The sequence below is a fragment of the Chiloscyllium punctatum genome, chromosome 12, assembly GCF_047496795.1.
Source record: "Chiloscyllium punctatum isolate Juve2018m chromosome 12, sChiPun1.3, whole genome shotgun sequence".
NCBI classification, from domain to species: domain Eukaryota; kingdom Metazoa; phylum Chordata; class Chondrichthyes; order Orectolobiformes; family Hemiscylliidae; genus Chiloscyllium; species Chiloscyllium punctatum.
Genome location: NC_092750.1, coordinates 22,345,897 through 22,358,005, shown reverse-complemented (window position 1 = coordinate 22,358,005; position 12,109 = coordinate 22,345,897). Strand labels below are relative to the sequence as shown.

At 35.7% G+C, this 12,109-nt stretch overlaps 1 protein-coding gene across 8 annotated transcripts in view; it reads right to left on the bottom strand.

Moving 5' to 3' along the window:
• The window catches only part of pbrm1 (polybromo 1), a 100,595-nt gene extending 88,495 nt beyond the window's left edge, over positions 1–12,100 (bottom strand). For 5 of the 8 annotated variants that reach the window (XR_011962011.1, XM_072582067.1, XM_072582072.1 and 2 more), the window contains exons 1-3: positions 11,972–12,100; positions 5,920–6,080; positions 2,761–2,858 (exon numbers count right to left, since the gene is read on the bottom strand). Coding sequence is in view for 7 of the 8 variants with exons in the window: in XM_072582067.1 (XP_072438168.1) it covers positions 2,761–2,858; positions 5,920–6,080; positions 11,972–12,098 (386 nt within the window). In the remaining variant the exon portion in view is untranslated. Of the gene's footprint in view, positions 1–2,760; positions 2,859–5,919; positions 6,081–7,940; positions 8,047–8,894; positions 8,983–11,971 lie in introns of all 8 variants that reach the window. The other 3 variants (XM_072582070.1, XM_072582071.1, XM_072582073.1) reach the window with 2 other exon arrangements.
• Between the last annotated feature and the right edge of the window lie 9 nt (positions 12,101–12,109).

The window sequence follows — 12,109 nt, the reverse complement described above, 5'->3', positions numbered from 1 at the left end:
CATCTTGTAGATGATACATACCACAGCCACAATGCTTTTGTATTGGAGGAGGAAATGAATGTTTTAAGATGGTGGGGCTGATTTGTGCTGGATGGTGTTGAATCTCTCCAGTGTTATTACAGCTGCCTTCTTTCATTTAAATGGTGAGTATTTTGTCACTCTCCTGACCTGTGCCTTCGAGGTTGTGAAAGGCTTTGGTCACTCAGGTGGTGAGCCATTTGCCATGGAATACCATAGCCAATTCCTGTTCATGCACCCAAAGATTCATCCAGCTGATCCAGTTATATTCCTGGTCAATGGAATCCTTCAGGATGTTAATAGTATGCAATTCAATGGTTGTAATGTTATTGAATTTCTAGGAAGATGGTTAGACTCTCTCTTGTCGGAGAAGTCATTGCCAGGCACTTGTGTGGCACAAATGTTACTTTCTATTTATTACGCCATGTTTAAATATTTTCAATTCTTGCCTCACATGGGCACGTCTGACTTCATTTTGAGGAGTTATGAAAACTAAAATGAATATCGTGGAATCATCAGGAAACACCCCAGTTCTGACCGACCATACTTTGGATCGTGTGTTATTCATGAAGCAACTGAACATTGCTGGGCTTAGGGTACTTGTGCTCAGAACCAGCTTGAAGGTTGTCCTGTGGCCAATCTGGCTGCTCTTGAAGAACTAATATATTTTGATTTTCTTAAATTTAACGTGAAGATTGAAATGGACCAGTGAAACGTATTGTTTGCTATCACTGACAGCTTATAACTTCCATTTTGGAAATCATTAATAACCTTACAATCAACACATTGATAAGCTCACTTAATTTTAAACTTCAACATTACAAAATTGTCAGCTGAAGTTTAAACAAAAAACCTGCTGAATTCCACTCAAAAAGTTAACTTTGAATAGTAGCATTAGTTGCAAAGTTGCACAATGCAGAATTTTTTTTGCTAAGCTTCCTGCCAAAATGAACTAATCTACAGTTAACTGATAGTACCACAATCACTATAGCTCCTGCATTTTTGCTGACAATCGTGCATTCGATGTTGTTGAAACTCAGAAAATCATTTCCTTTCAGCTGTAAAGAAATCCACAATTTTACTATTTGTAGAATGTAATCAGTGGCCAAGCAACTTGTTCCCATTGTCATAAGTACATAATGACAACATTTAGAACAAGGCTTGGATTTCCCATCGGCCTGATAATCTGCAATGTAGATATGAGCTATGCATGGGGACCCTACAGAATCCCCAATATAGCAGACTGATGGAATTACCTGGAAAATTAAAGATTCCTCTGGGCAATTCCTCCATGCCTGGAACTCTTGGAAAATATTCATTTAAGTTAGAAAATTGAGAGGGTTCTGCTGCGATAAATTGTTCTTAGGAAAATTTATCTGCGTAGGTTTCCTCTGGGTGCTCTGGTTTCCTCCCACAGTCCAAAGATGTGCAGGTCAGGTGAATTGGCCATGCTAAATTGCCCGTAGTGTTAGGTAAGGGGTAGATGTAGGGGTATGGGTGGGTTGCGCTTCGGCGGGGCGGTGTGGACTTGTTGGGCTGAAGGGCCTGTTTCCACACTGTAAGTAATCTAATCTAAAAGTTAGATTATTAAAAAGCCTAATTCCTAAGCAACTTTTCAACTGACGCCCACACTCTCTACGACACCTTCCTGAGACGTCTTACACCCCCTGAACCAACACCCTCCCTATATCACTAGAACCCAACAACTTCCCCACCTCCTGACACTGAAGCCCCTACTGAAGGAGCCCTAAATTGGAATTTCCTGTCAGAAACGTCAAGCTCTTTCTTTGTGTGAAAAAAGGAGTTGAGTGGAAATTTGCATGAATGTTGCTCCTTGGAAAGTTGCTCAATTGTTGTTTGGTATCTTAGAAACACATAAATATGAGAACACTACAGCAAAGGAGGAGGCTAGTCATTCTTCATATCTATACTGGCTTATTGGTAAAGCAATCCAAAACTAACCCCATTACATTGCTTACTGCCCATTGGTATATATTCATATTTTTCTCTCTTCAAATATTTATTCATTTTTCTTTAAAAGGTGGAAAGGTGTTGCCTCAACTACTTTCTGGCAGACATTTTATCCTTTAACAACACTGTTGGAAGGAACTTATCCTACTCTCTGTTCTCATACTCAATGACAATGTTAAATTCATGAAATAATCACATTTTCCAATTCACCCTGTTGAAATTTCCTGTTATGGGTTAAAATAACAATGTGATGCTCACCACAATGTGATCACATTTATAATATCCAAATTATTGATTCCTTGATCTGAATTAGACTGAGTTGGCATGGGCCACCTTTTCATGCCTGACTTTGGTGATTCACTGGTAGAAGCATTGGAATATGTTATCTGCTTATTTGCAACATTGGAGAATGGTGTTCAGTATTGGAAAAGGAGATACAAAAATATCAGTAAGGGTCTCTAAGAAGGAATGCAATATTTTTCAACTATGCAGGATTATTTAAAGTATTAAAACATTTTCCTCAATTAGCATTATTTCACTGGCTGCTTAAACATCCTCAACTCATTATGCTGAATTTATAAAAGTCAGTACATTTATGCATCAATGGATCTGATTGAATTCAGTCAGTTTTTAAGAGTTAGCAAAGTTAGACTCTAACCGGTTTTAGACCTAAACATGAAAAATATTGGCTAGCTAAAGATCAAGAACTTGATTTTTCTTAAACAATAAATTCTGAAAAACCTCCAAAGTCAAGGATTTCCAAAATGCTACCTTCGTTTTGGGGCTCTGATGAAGAGCTCACACAGCAGTCTTCCATGATCATCCTTGTAATCTCTAATGGTATTGTACAGCTCATGGCAAACTGCAATCTGTTAAAAGAAATTTTTTACATCATATATATGAGCAAACGCTTAGTCGTACAGAACCGTAGCAGATCTTATACGGAGTAGTGTTTAATTTTGGGCACCATACCTCAGGATTTTTTTGTTTTTAGTTTATCCTTTATGGGATGTGGATGGTGCTGGATAATCCAGCATTTATTGCTCAACCACAATTGCCCAATAGACAATTAAGAGTCAAGTACATTGATGTGGGCCTGGAGATGCATGTAGACCGAACCAGGTAAGGATGGCAGATTAATGGACATTTGTGAACCAGATTGGCTTGACTACAATTGATCATAGTTAATACCAAATTTCTGTTACCAAATTCAAATTTCACCATCATCCCTGATGGACTTCAAACTTATGACCCCAAGGTCCCAGATCACCAGTTCAGTGACTTTAATACCATGTCACCACTTCCCTCCTTGGTGAGACTACAGCACAGATTTAGAAACTACCAAGCATTTCAAGGGTTACACTGTGAAAACATATTGCATCAACTTGGTGCAAGTTGCTTAGAAGAGTGAAATATTTGAGGTACTTAAAATGAAACAATTTGATAGCAAATGATTTCCTCTGGAAGGGAAATCTAGACCATGGGGCACAATCTTAAAAATAGAGCTCAATCATTCAGGATTAAAGTTAGGCAAGAAATTTAAAAGCCCAGGAATATTTTTTATCATTTTAAATTTACAATTTTGACAGGTATGGAGCAAACCAGGATAAAATGAGTTGAGGTAAAAATGAGCCACGATCTCCCAGGCTGGTCAAAGAGGCTTGTAAGACTGATTGGCTTACTCTTATTTTTATGTCTTTACCTATTATAATGTATGCAAACCAGAAAGACAAAATTTATACCTTAAAAGGTACATTTAAAGATTACTTAAAGAACAGCAAAATTTGACAGTATTCTAAAATATTTATACTTCTATCTGTCAACATGGTGGTCAAGTTCAAATTCAAATTCAAAAAATCTATTTTTTTTGAAACATGCACTTACTGGATGTCATCTCATTAAGAAGCTGACTCCATATAGTTTAGACAAAAAAAGACAAACTTATATACCTCATATAAAGGTCAGCTCTAATTTTTCAGGGATCAAAACTCAAATAGTTTGCAGGATTTCAATGTGAAGTGCAGTAATTAGTTATATATTTAAATTACTTTAGATGAAATATTATATGAGTCCATAAAATTAAAAGATGAAAACATGTTAAGTAATTACTATGGAAGAAATAGGAATACACTATAAATATGAAATATATTAATCTAGATGAAATATATATAGTCAATAAAATTAAAACATAAAAAAAGTCAAGTAATTAATATGGATGAAATATGTGTAAGTAAAGTTGTCATATTTGCAGAACACCATAGGGCTGCTCTCTCATAAGGAGACAGCTAGTGGTGGTTTAACCTGAGGGTCACCATGTTCCAGGTGAGGGGAGAGGTTGAGAAGAAGTGTCCTTCATGGTGACCTTATGTGGTTTCTAATGCTATAAAATAAGAGAAGAACCCGGTAGTCAATTTCATTTGAGCAAGGTAAAAAAAATTCCAGATATTCAAGTGAATTATTATTTCATTCATTCCATTGCCTTACATTAATTCCTCAAATCTATATGCCCAAAGCTAAATTTGCACATGGCTCAGGTAATAATCCATTATTACCCTAGAAGTTCTGCTTCTTAAATTTGGTCCCTTGTACCCCATACTGATTATGAAGAACCTTCATCTTCATCCTGACTATGTTATGGGCATCTACATTAACCATGACAATGGGATCCTCACCTTCCCCTCTCTGGCCCTGAGCAGATGTCCTGAACTCTGGGACCAGGCAGGCAATACAATCTTCTGGATTCTTGTTCTTTATTGCAGAAAACAATGTCAACTCCCTTAATTTCTGTCTACTACTACTACTAAATTCCCTTTTGCTTCCCCCACTTGAATGGCTTTCTGCACTAAGGTGTAACGTTCAGTAGTTCATCCACCCTGCAACCCTCACTCTCAACCAAACCTGCAGAAATACCCCAAACTCTGCGAGTTAATCACTGAGGGTGAGGATCCTGCATTTTGCCCTCTGGGTCTCCTTACTTGTCTAACTCACATTCATATCTTTCCCTAAGCAGTGGGCAAATTGAAAAATCCCATCTCGAGAGTGTGATTGCTTCCTTGTACAAAATATGCACACGATGGTGTTCTGGAGCCTGTAATTGGTCTTCCAGCTCAAATCCTAAGCTGAATCTGCTCAACGTGTAAACACTTACTGCAGATGTGTTTGCTCTGGATCTACTAACATCCAGAGACTGCCATGAATGCATTTCAATTGAACTTTTTAAAAGTCTGTTCTTGAAATTTTAATATCTACCTTAACCCGCATTTGCATCCCAATATTTATTTCGCTCTCTGCAAATCTTTTAACAAATAATTGTTTCATTTCCTGGTTTGCTGTCGGTGAAAATTATTTAAACATCCCATGACATTACTGCAGCTCGACAAAGGGAATCCCCAATAATGATAATCACAGTCAGTTGCAAGTTGAGAAAAGTAAAAGATAAAGGTAAAGATTAGGGGAACTCACACAGCAGCTGTCTTCAAGGTCAGTGGCAACAAGTGTTTTGAAGTCAGTGGCAAAGAGGCAAGGGCCAATGAATTTTCAATGAACCATACATACCCCAAATTCAATTTCAACAGATATTTCTAGAATACAGAAGTTATATCTCCCAAATCTTTGTTTTAATGTAACTTACTGGTCTACCAATTAAGTATTTACATCACTTAACACTTCTTCCTTTAAACAGGCAAAATAAAATGTTAAAATTCAAGACAAATCATTCAGACTACATTATTCAATTGGTTGTTTTTATGATTCAATGGTGAATGAAGTGTGGACAAAAACTAAATTTCAGCATTTCATTTATCAATGAAATGAAGCTAACTATCTTCTAATGATAAGAATGTAAATTTCCAATATACTCAACAAGTCTGAATACTTATTTATAGAAACTACAGTAATAGGAATACAGAAAGACACTGTAGTCAAACTTACAGGATCTACAGTTGGAATGTTGGAAAGTTTTCTTCTTTTTCTACTTGATCCTGCATTGCTTCCAGAAACAGGGTGTCCGTCATCACAGTCCCCTCCACTAATACTGCTTGAAGGAGAAGTGGCTCTCTTTCTTTTTGAACCCATAGGAATTTTGGTAATATCTTTAAACATAAGGCATTCAATGATGAGTTGACTCAAAAAAATTAGATGTTTATTCATAGTCTTCATTAACACTATCATCATATCACTACTATTATCATTTAGAAGGGGGCTAGAGATTATGGCGACGGTGAGGTTATAATGTTATTGGACTAGCAATCCAGAGGGCCAAGCTAATACTCTGGAGGCATAGGTTCAAAATGGTATAGCAAACCACTGATCTCAAAGGAAGTTAGAGATGAGCAACAAATGCTGGCCTTGCCAGTATTGCTCACATCCTAAGAAAACACTATCAGAAAACATAATTTATACCATTCTATTTCTTGGATTTTAAAATCTACTTCTTGATATAATTTATGCTTCTAAGGGTAAACACTGTTTAGAAATTTATATTGTGAATCTATAAACAGAAGTTGATACAATTCAAACTATGAATGCTAAAACCAGAATATTTTTAAACACAACTTTGAGGTGCTACAAATAACAGGGACTCTAGGGCAATGAAACAATTCAACTTTCCCACACTGATATTTCCTTACTTTATCATTCCAATTTCCTAACTACAAAGAGCACTTGTACAACTAGCACAGGGCTTTAGTCCCGTGACTGATTAGTGTCATTTTGCAGATGCCCCCTTTATATACTTTGACTTGTTTTCTTCAGAATGATAGAAAAGAAACAGTTTTGACATTTTATTGTGAACAAGGAACTCAAAGCTATATCAAGCTCACATATACTGTACCAAAAATTGAGACTGCACATTGAAACTCATTTACAACGTATAAGTTTTGCGACTGAATCAAAATCATTCTAGGAACATATACATTGAAATAGATCAAATATTTAACAGTGTCAATAAGGTAAACAGATTATTACTACCAGGAGAATAGAATAAAATGAAAATGAGAGGGGTAAATTTGGAAAAGGTATTTGGAAAAACCTCTTTGCCCAAAGAATGCAAAATAAAGTTTAGAATGGTGCACCAAAAAAGGAAATAGAGGCAAAACATCAGATATGTTTAAAATCATTTAAGCACCCAATGGTCTGAGACCAGTATTAGTTTGAGTACCACAGGCACACTAGTTCTTCTTATGAAGTTTTTAAGCTCAAGAGTCACTGTTGATTCTTTTGATTTGTATACATTATTGTTAGAGCTTAGATTAGAGTGGTGCTGGAAAAGCACAGCTGTTCAGGCAGCATTTGAGGAGCAGTAAAATCAATGTTTCGGACAAAAGTCCTTCATCAGGAATACAGGCAGAGTGCCTGAAGGGTGGAAAGATACCTATACATTATTGTCAGTCTTATGCCACATTTATATTCAAACTTTCATGAACCATTAATGTAAGCACCCTGACTATAAAAGTGAAATGCATCATTAAAGCATTTTTGGAGTATATAAATTTAAGCCTATCTGTAAAAATAGACAATTGCCACTTTCTGGGTTCTAATTGGTGCTTTTGATGCAGTGCACCATAGATCTCTGCTAAATTGATGGAAGCTGGAAGAGGTGTCAAAACACCCACTAGAAAAGTCTTCATTTGTATAACAAGTAAAAGCAAAATTGCCATTGGTCTAGAGGACCATAGGGCTGTTTTCTCATTACAGAGTGGCAATTGGTGGTGGTTTAACCTAAAGGACACCACATCTCAGGTTAACAAGGACAGTCTTTATGGCAACCTCAACTGGTGCGGGAATTGAATCCAGCCAACTGAGGTAATGGACTCCTATTTCTGCATGGTGGAGTCCAACATCATAAGCAATGAAATAATGCATGTGTAAAATAAAGGGCATTCATTTGTATTCCTCAAACAATATTTGGAATCAAACATAAATATGCATAGGTTTTCACTAAGTAACTCAACTGCTTCCTTCTTTTATCAGATTTGATAAGACCACTATAGAAGTGTCAACATAAGAGTTTCAAAGAAGCATCTTCAAAAGTGCCATTATACCAGCATTGCTAACATCCTGAGGATAAAGAGTGAAAAATAGTTTTATTTATGCAATACATAAAGTAAAATTATTACAATTACATCTAACATGATTACGAATATCATGTTTAGCTACAAGATTAGTAGTTTTAATGTAAAAAAAACTCAAACATCAATCAGCAAGTAGTAAATACAATTTATGCAAATTTCGAGTGAAGTTTGATTTCAAGAATAAAGGGTTCCTTTCAGCAATTGAATAGGCAAAGTAAACTGTCTTTTTAAAAAAATTTTAGACTATTCCTCATTGGTTAAAAAAAGGAAGACATTTGGAGTATGGGATCTTTGCCACATAGATTCAACACTTGCAATCAGTTGCTTAGAAACTATAATGTAACTGTGGTTTTTATTGTGAGATAGTTATGAAGAAAGGATGGCCATCCCTTCATAAATCTACAATCTGTTACTGACAAACATAATTTTTTATTTCTGAAAATAAAAGAGAAAATACTGGAAATGTTCAGTTAGTCAGGTAGCATCGATGAAGAGAGAACAGGGTCAATGAAATTTCATTCTGATGAAATGTCATTAAGCTAAAACAAACTTTCTTTCTCTCTCTGCACATGCTGCTGAATCTGAAGTCATCTACTTCTGGATTTTTTTTTGTTTCTATCATAAATTTCAAACATTTGTATTGTTTTACTTTTCCCTCCTTTTTATCTGAGGAAAACCCTGAAACTTTTCTCTGGAATTTTCAAGGCACAAACAACAATTGATTTCAAGTTAACATTATAAAATAGCAGTATTAAGCAACTTAAGGTTATGCCATAGAAAAACATACAGTAGGGTATTGTAAAAATGCAGTCTAACAGAACATAAAGTGCTCACTTGGAAACACCACATTAGGACAAAAGGTCATCCGATTCATATGCAAAGTCCGTCTAGTCCAATAGAGCAAACTTCCAACCTCTGAGGCCTGGACCAAGTTGAAAGCATGTGGGGAAAATATATACACAAAAATGATACCTGAATCTTGTGCACTTAAAAACAATACTCATTCCTACAATAGTCAGGCAGTTTCCCGCCACCACCCTCTCCCAATCTTTTTTTCACATTTGCTTTTCTTTTGCATTCTTCAGTCAGTACTTGCACAATAAATACGGTACTAGATGGGGAACAGAAAGAGTACATGGGAAAGTAACACAGCTCTAGTAAGGCAGGTACCTTTACAGTATATTCTCATTCATGAAACTGTTACTTTATAGGCATTTTTAAAAAAATGTAAGTGACTTTGGCTATTAAATTGGATAAACAAATACACTGGTTAACCATAGGATACTTTTTTCATAGAGGGAAAAGGAAACTTAGACAGCAATATCCTACAATCATATCTTATGCTGGTTGATTGCATTTGAAGAAAATTTGCATGCTATTATGCAAAGTTTTGTTCTGCTGAGACTCCTAGTTTTGTCCAAAAAAAATCCTTTCCCTTTTCTTTCTAAAATTTTCAGTGATAAACTAGGGATATCTATGCACTCTTGATATCTGAAACAAAAACAGAAATTGCTGGAGAAACTCAGCAGATCTGGCACCATCTGTGCAGTGAAAGCAGAGTCAATACTTTTGGTTCAATGACTCTTCATCAGAACTCAATCCTCCTGATATCACCTCCACCCCAACACCCCCCAAACAATCATAATGGTTAAACTGTAGAAATAATAATTACTGCACTGGCACACTTCTAGCCACACATCTATTGAGTTTGTAGTTGTCAAGTCAATATTCTATGCCTGCAACAAACTTTCATGCAGATTTTTTCCTTTGCTTTCTGTTGGCTCACAGGAGTAGCAAAGTGTTTTGATTTGTATCAGATAGCCTCATATTTAGAATTTATACTATCAGATACTGTACTAAAGTTAAAATGTAGCATCAGGCTTAGATGTAATCATTTAGGTTTGGTCAACCCGATGGGCAAAAGGGCCTCTTATGGTCTGAATTATTCTAACCATTCAGGGTTAACAGTACTTTCCAAACTAACAAGTGAACGAAATTCAAATAGGAAAAATTATTTTTTATTTTAGAACCAAGAACAAAATAATTGTCCAGGCATCTTTAATCACCAGAGTTTACAGAAGTAATGATCACATAATTTAAGTAATGGCATTCATTTTGAAGAAAAAGTTAAATTTTCCATGGGTTCCAATGGAAACTGCCTCAGTACTTAAAAATTCCTGGAATTCTTTGCGAAGAAGTTTCTCAGAAAGATAGTAATTTATAGATGGAAGCAGTATAGTGTTCATCACCTGAACACAAAATTAATTTTGAGAACATTGAAGTGAATAATATATTGATGTGTCAAAATAAATATAAATCTTTCAATTTGTTGATTAAGTTATTTCATTACTGACAATTTAATATTTTTAATAAACGTGAGCTGTCAATTTTCTTTCTCTCATAGCTTCATGATCACTCTTGTCTGTAAGATCTCAACAGATTTTTACCAGTGAATTTATTACTTGGTTTGGAATTTTCTGGTGCCAGGCATTTCAAAGTATGTCACATTAGTCAGATATTTTCAATACATTCTTACCAGTGAATTTATTACTTGGTTTGGAATTTTCTGGTGAGAGGCATTTCAAAGTATGTCAGATTAGTCAGATATTTTTTGTCATAAATTACTGGAACTGCAATTGATAGACACACTGTAAAGATAGCAGACCATCTGGTTGAATGACAGGACTAACAGTCTATCTCATAGACTAATGAGATTTAAGGATAAAGAAAAGAAAAACAACGTTCAGAGAAATGGAATGGATCAGAACTAAGTTTAAAAAAAAAGCAAGAGAAATTTAATCTTAAAGGAGAGAGTCAAAAAGGAAAAGTAAAACAAAACACAATATATCATCTGATGAAGGGAATCAACTGCTTTAATTATTTCCTTTTGAAGACAGAGATTAGGTGATTTCATGAGAACGTTAAACTTGTAATTAAAACAGTTCTTACACCATTAAGTACTAGTTCTACTTTTCTGTAATGAGTCAAAATTAATTTTAACAGAGCAAATGGAGCAATGTCTTAAAACTCACAGATCAGCCGTCTGTCAGCTCCTGCTTTCACAAAGCCAATTTTGCAATAACGTGCAACTAATCAAGTTATCTCAAAGTTGCCATGAATTGCTGGGCTACTTACAAACATAGAATTTAACACAACTCTCTTACTTTTTCAGCAACTTCTGGCCTAATGTTTTTGCCCAGTGGATCTTGGTAAACTGCGACTAAGTGGAAAATTTAACAACTCAATATGTATTAAGTCTAAATGAATTTGAAATAACATTTTCAAAAATTTCCCAATCACCAAAATTCTCAAACAAATTTTCTAAGTTTTGATGTAATTGGACAACTTTTTCTTAAGTGAAGTGCCCTCTGAGAAATGTAAATATGTTTAAAGTGGTGTTATGACAGCAATCACAAAAATGTAGTTTGTTCCTCCAATCAAGGAAGTGATCTATTCCTAGGATCACCGGCAGATTTTATTCCCCGATTGTACACAGCGTCATTTCATTTTTTTAAAAAATCCATTGACAATAGTAATTAATTGTCTTGTAGGAATAAGCATTTTAACTGCGTGTTTGAATATCCTGCAATGATATCTGGATGTTGTAAGCAGAGTAAATTTCATTCATATCTTTGGAACAGGAAAAAGTTAAAATCTTTGCTCCCTTTCTACATGCGCATAAACAAAAACAACCTATTTAGACGCTGAATGAAATGACAGAGAGATGGACACAAGTCATCGCGCGGGTGAAATCTGGAGTCTGGAAAGCTGACTGACAACAAAAGAAGCAGCGGCCTGAACCTCAAAAACACCCTTGGCAGCCACACAAAAACAAGCGGGAAAGAGCCTGCACATACAACTCCCACACATCACTCATCCCAGTACAGCTCCGCAACCAAGGCCGTCCTTACCCAACTCGGCTGATCCGAAAGAATATATAATAAAACAATAATAACAACACCAATCCACAACTCCGGTTCTGTCCCCAACTAACGTTAGCATCAGCAGTGCGGCCGTAAAGCGTATTCGACAGTGCATTGACGACATTG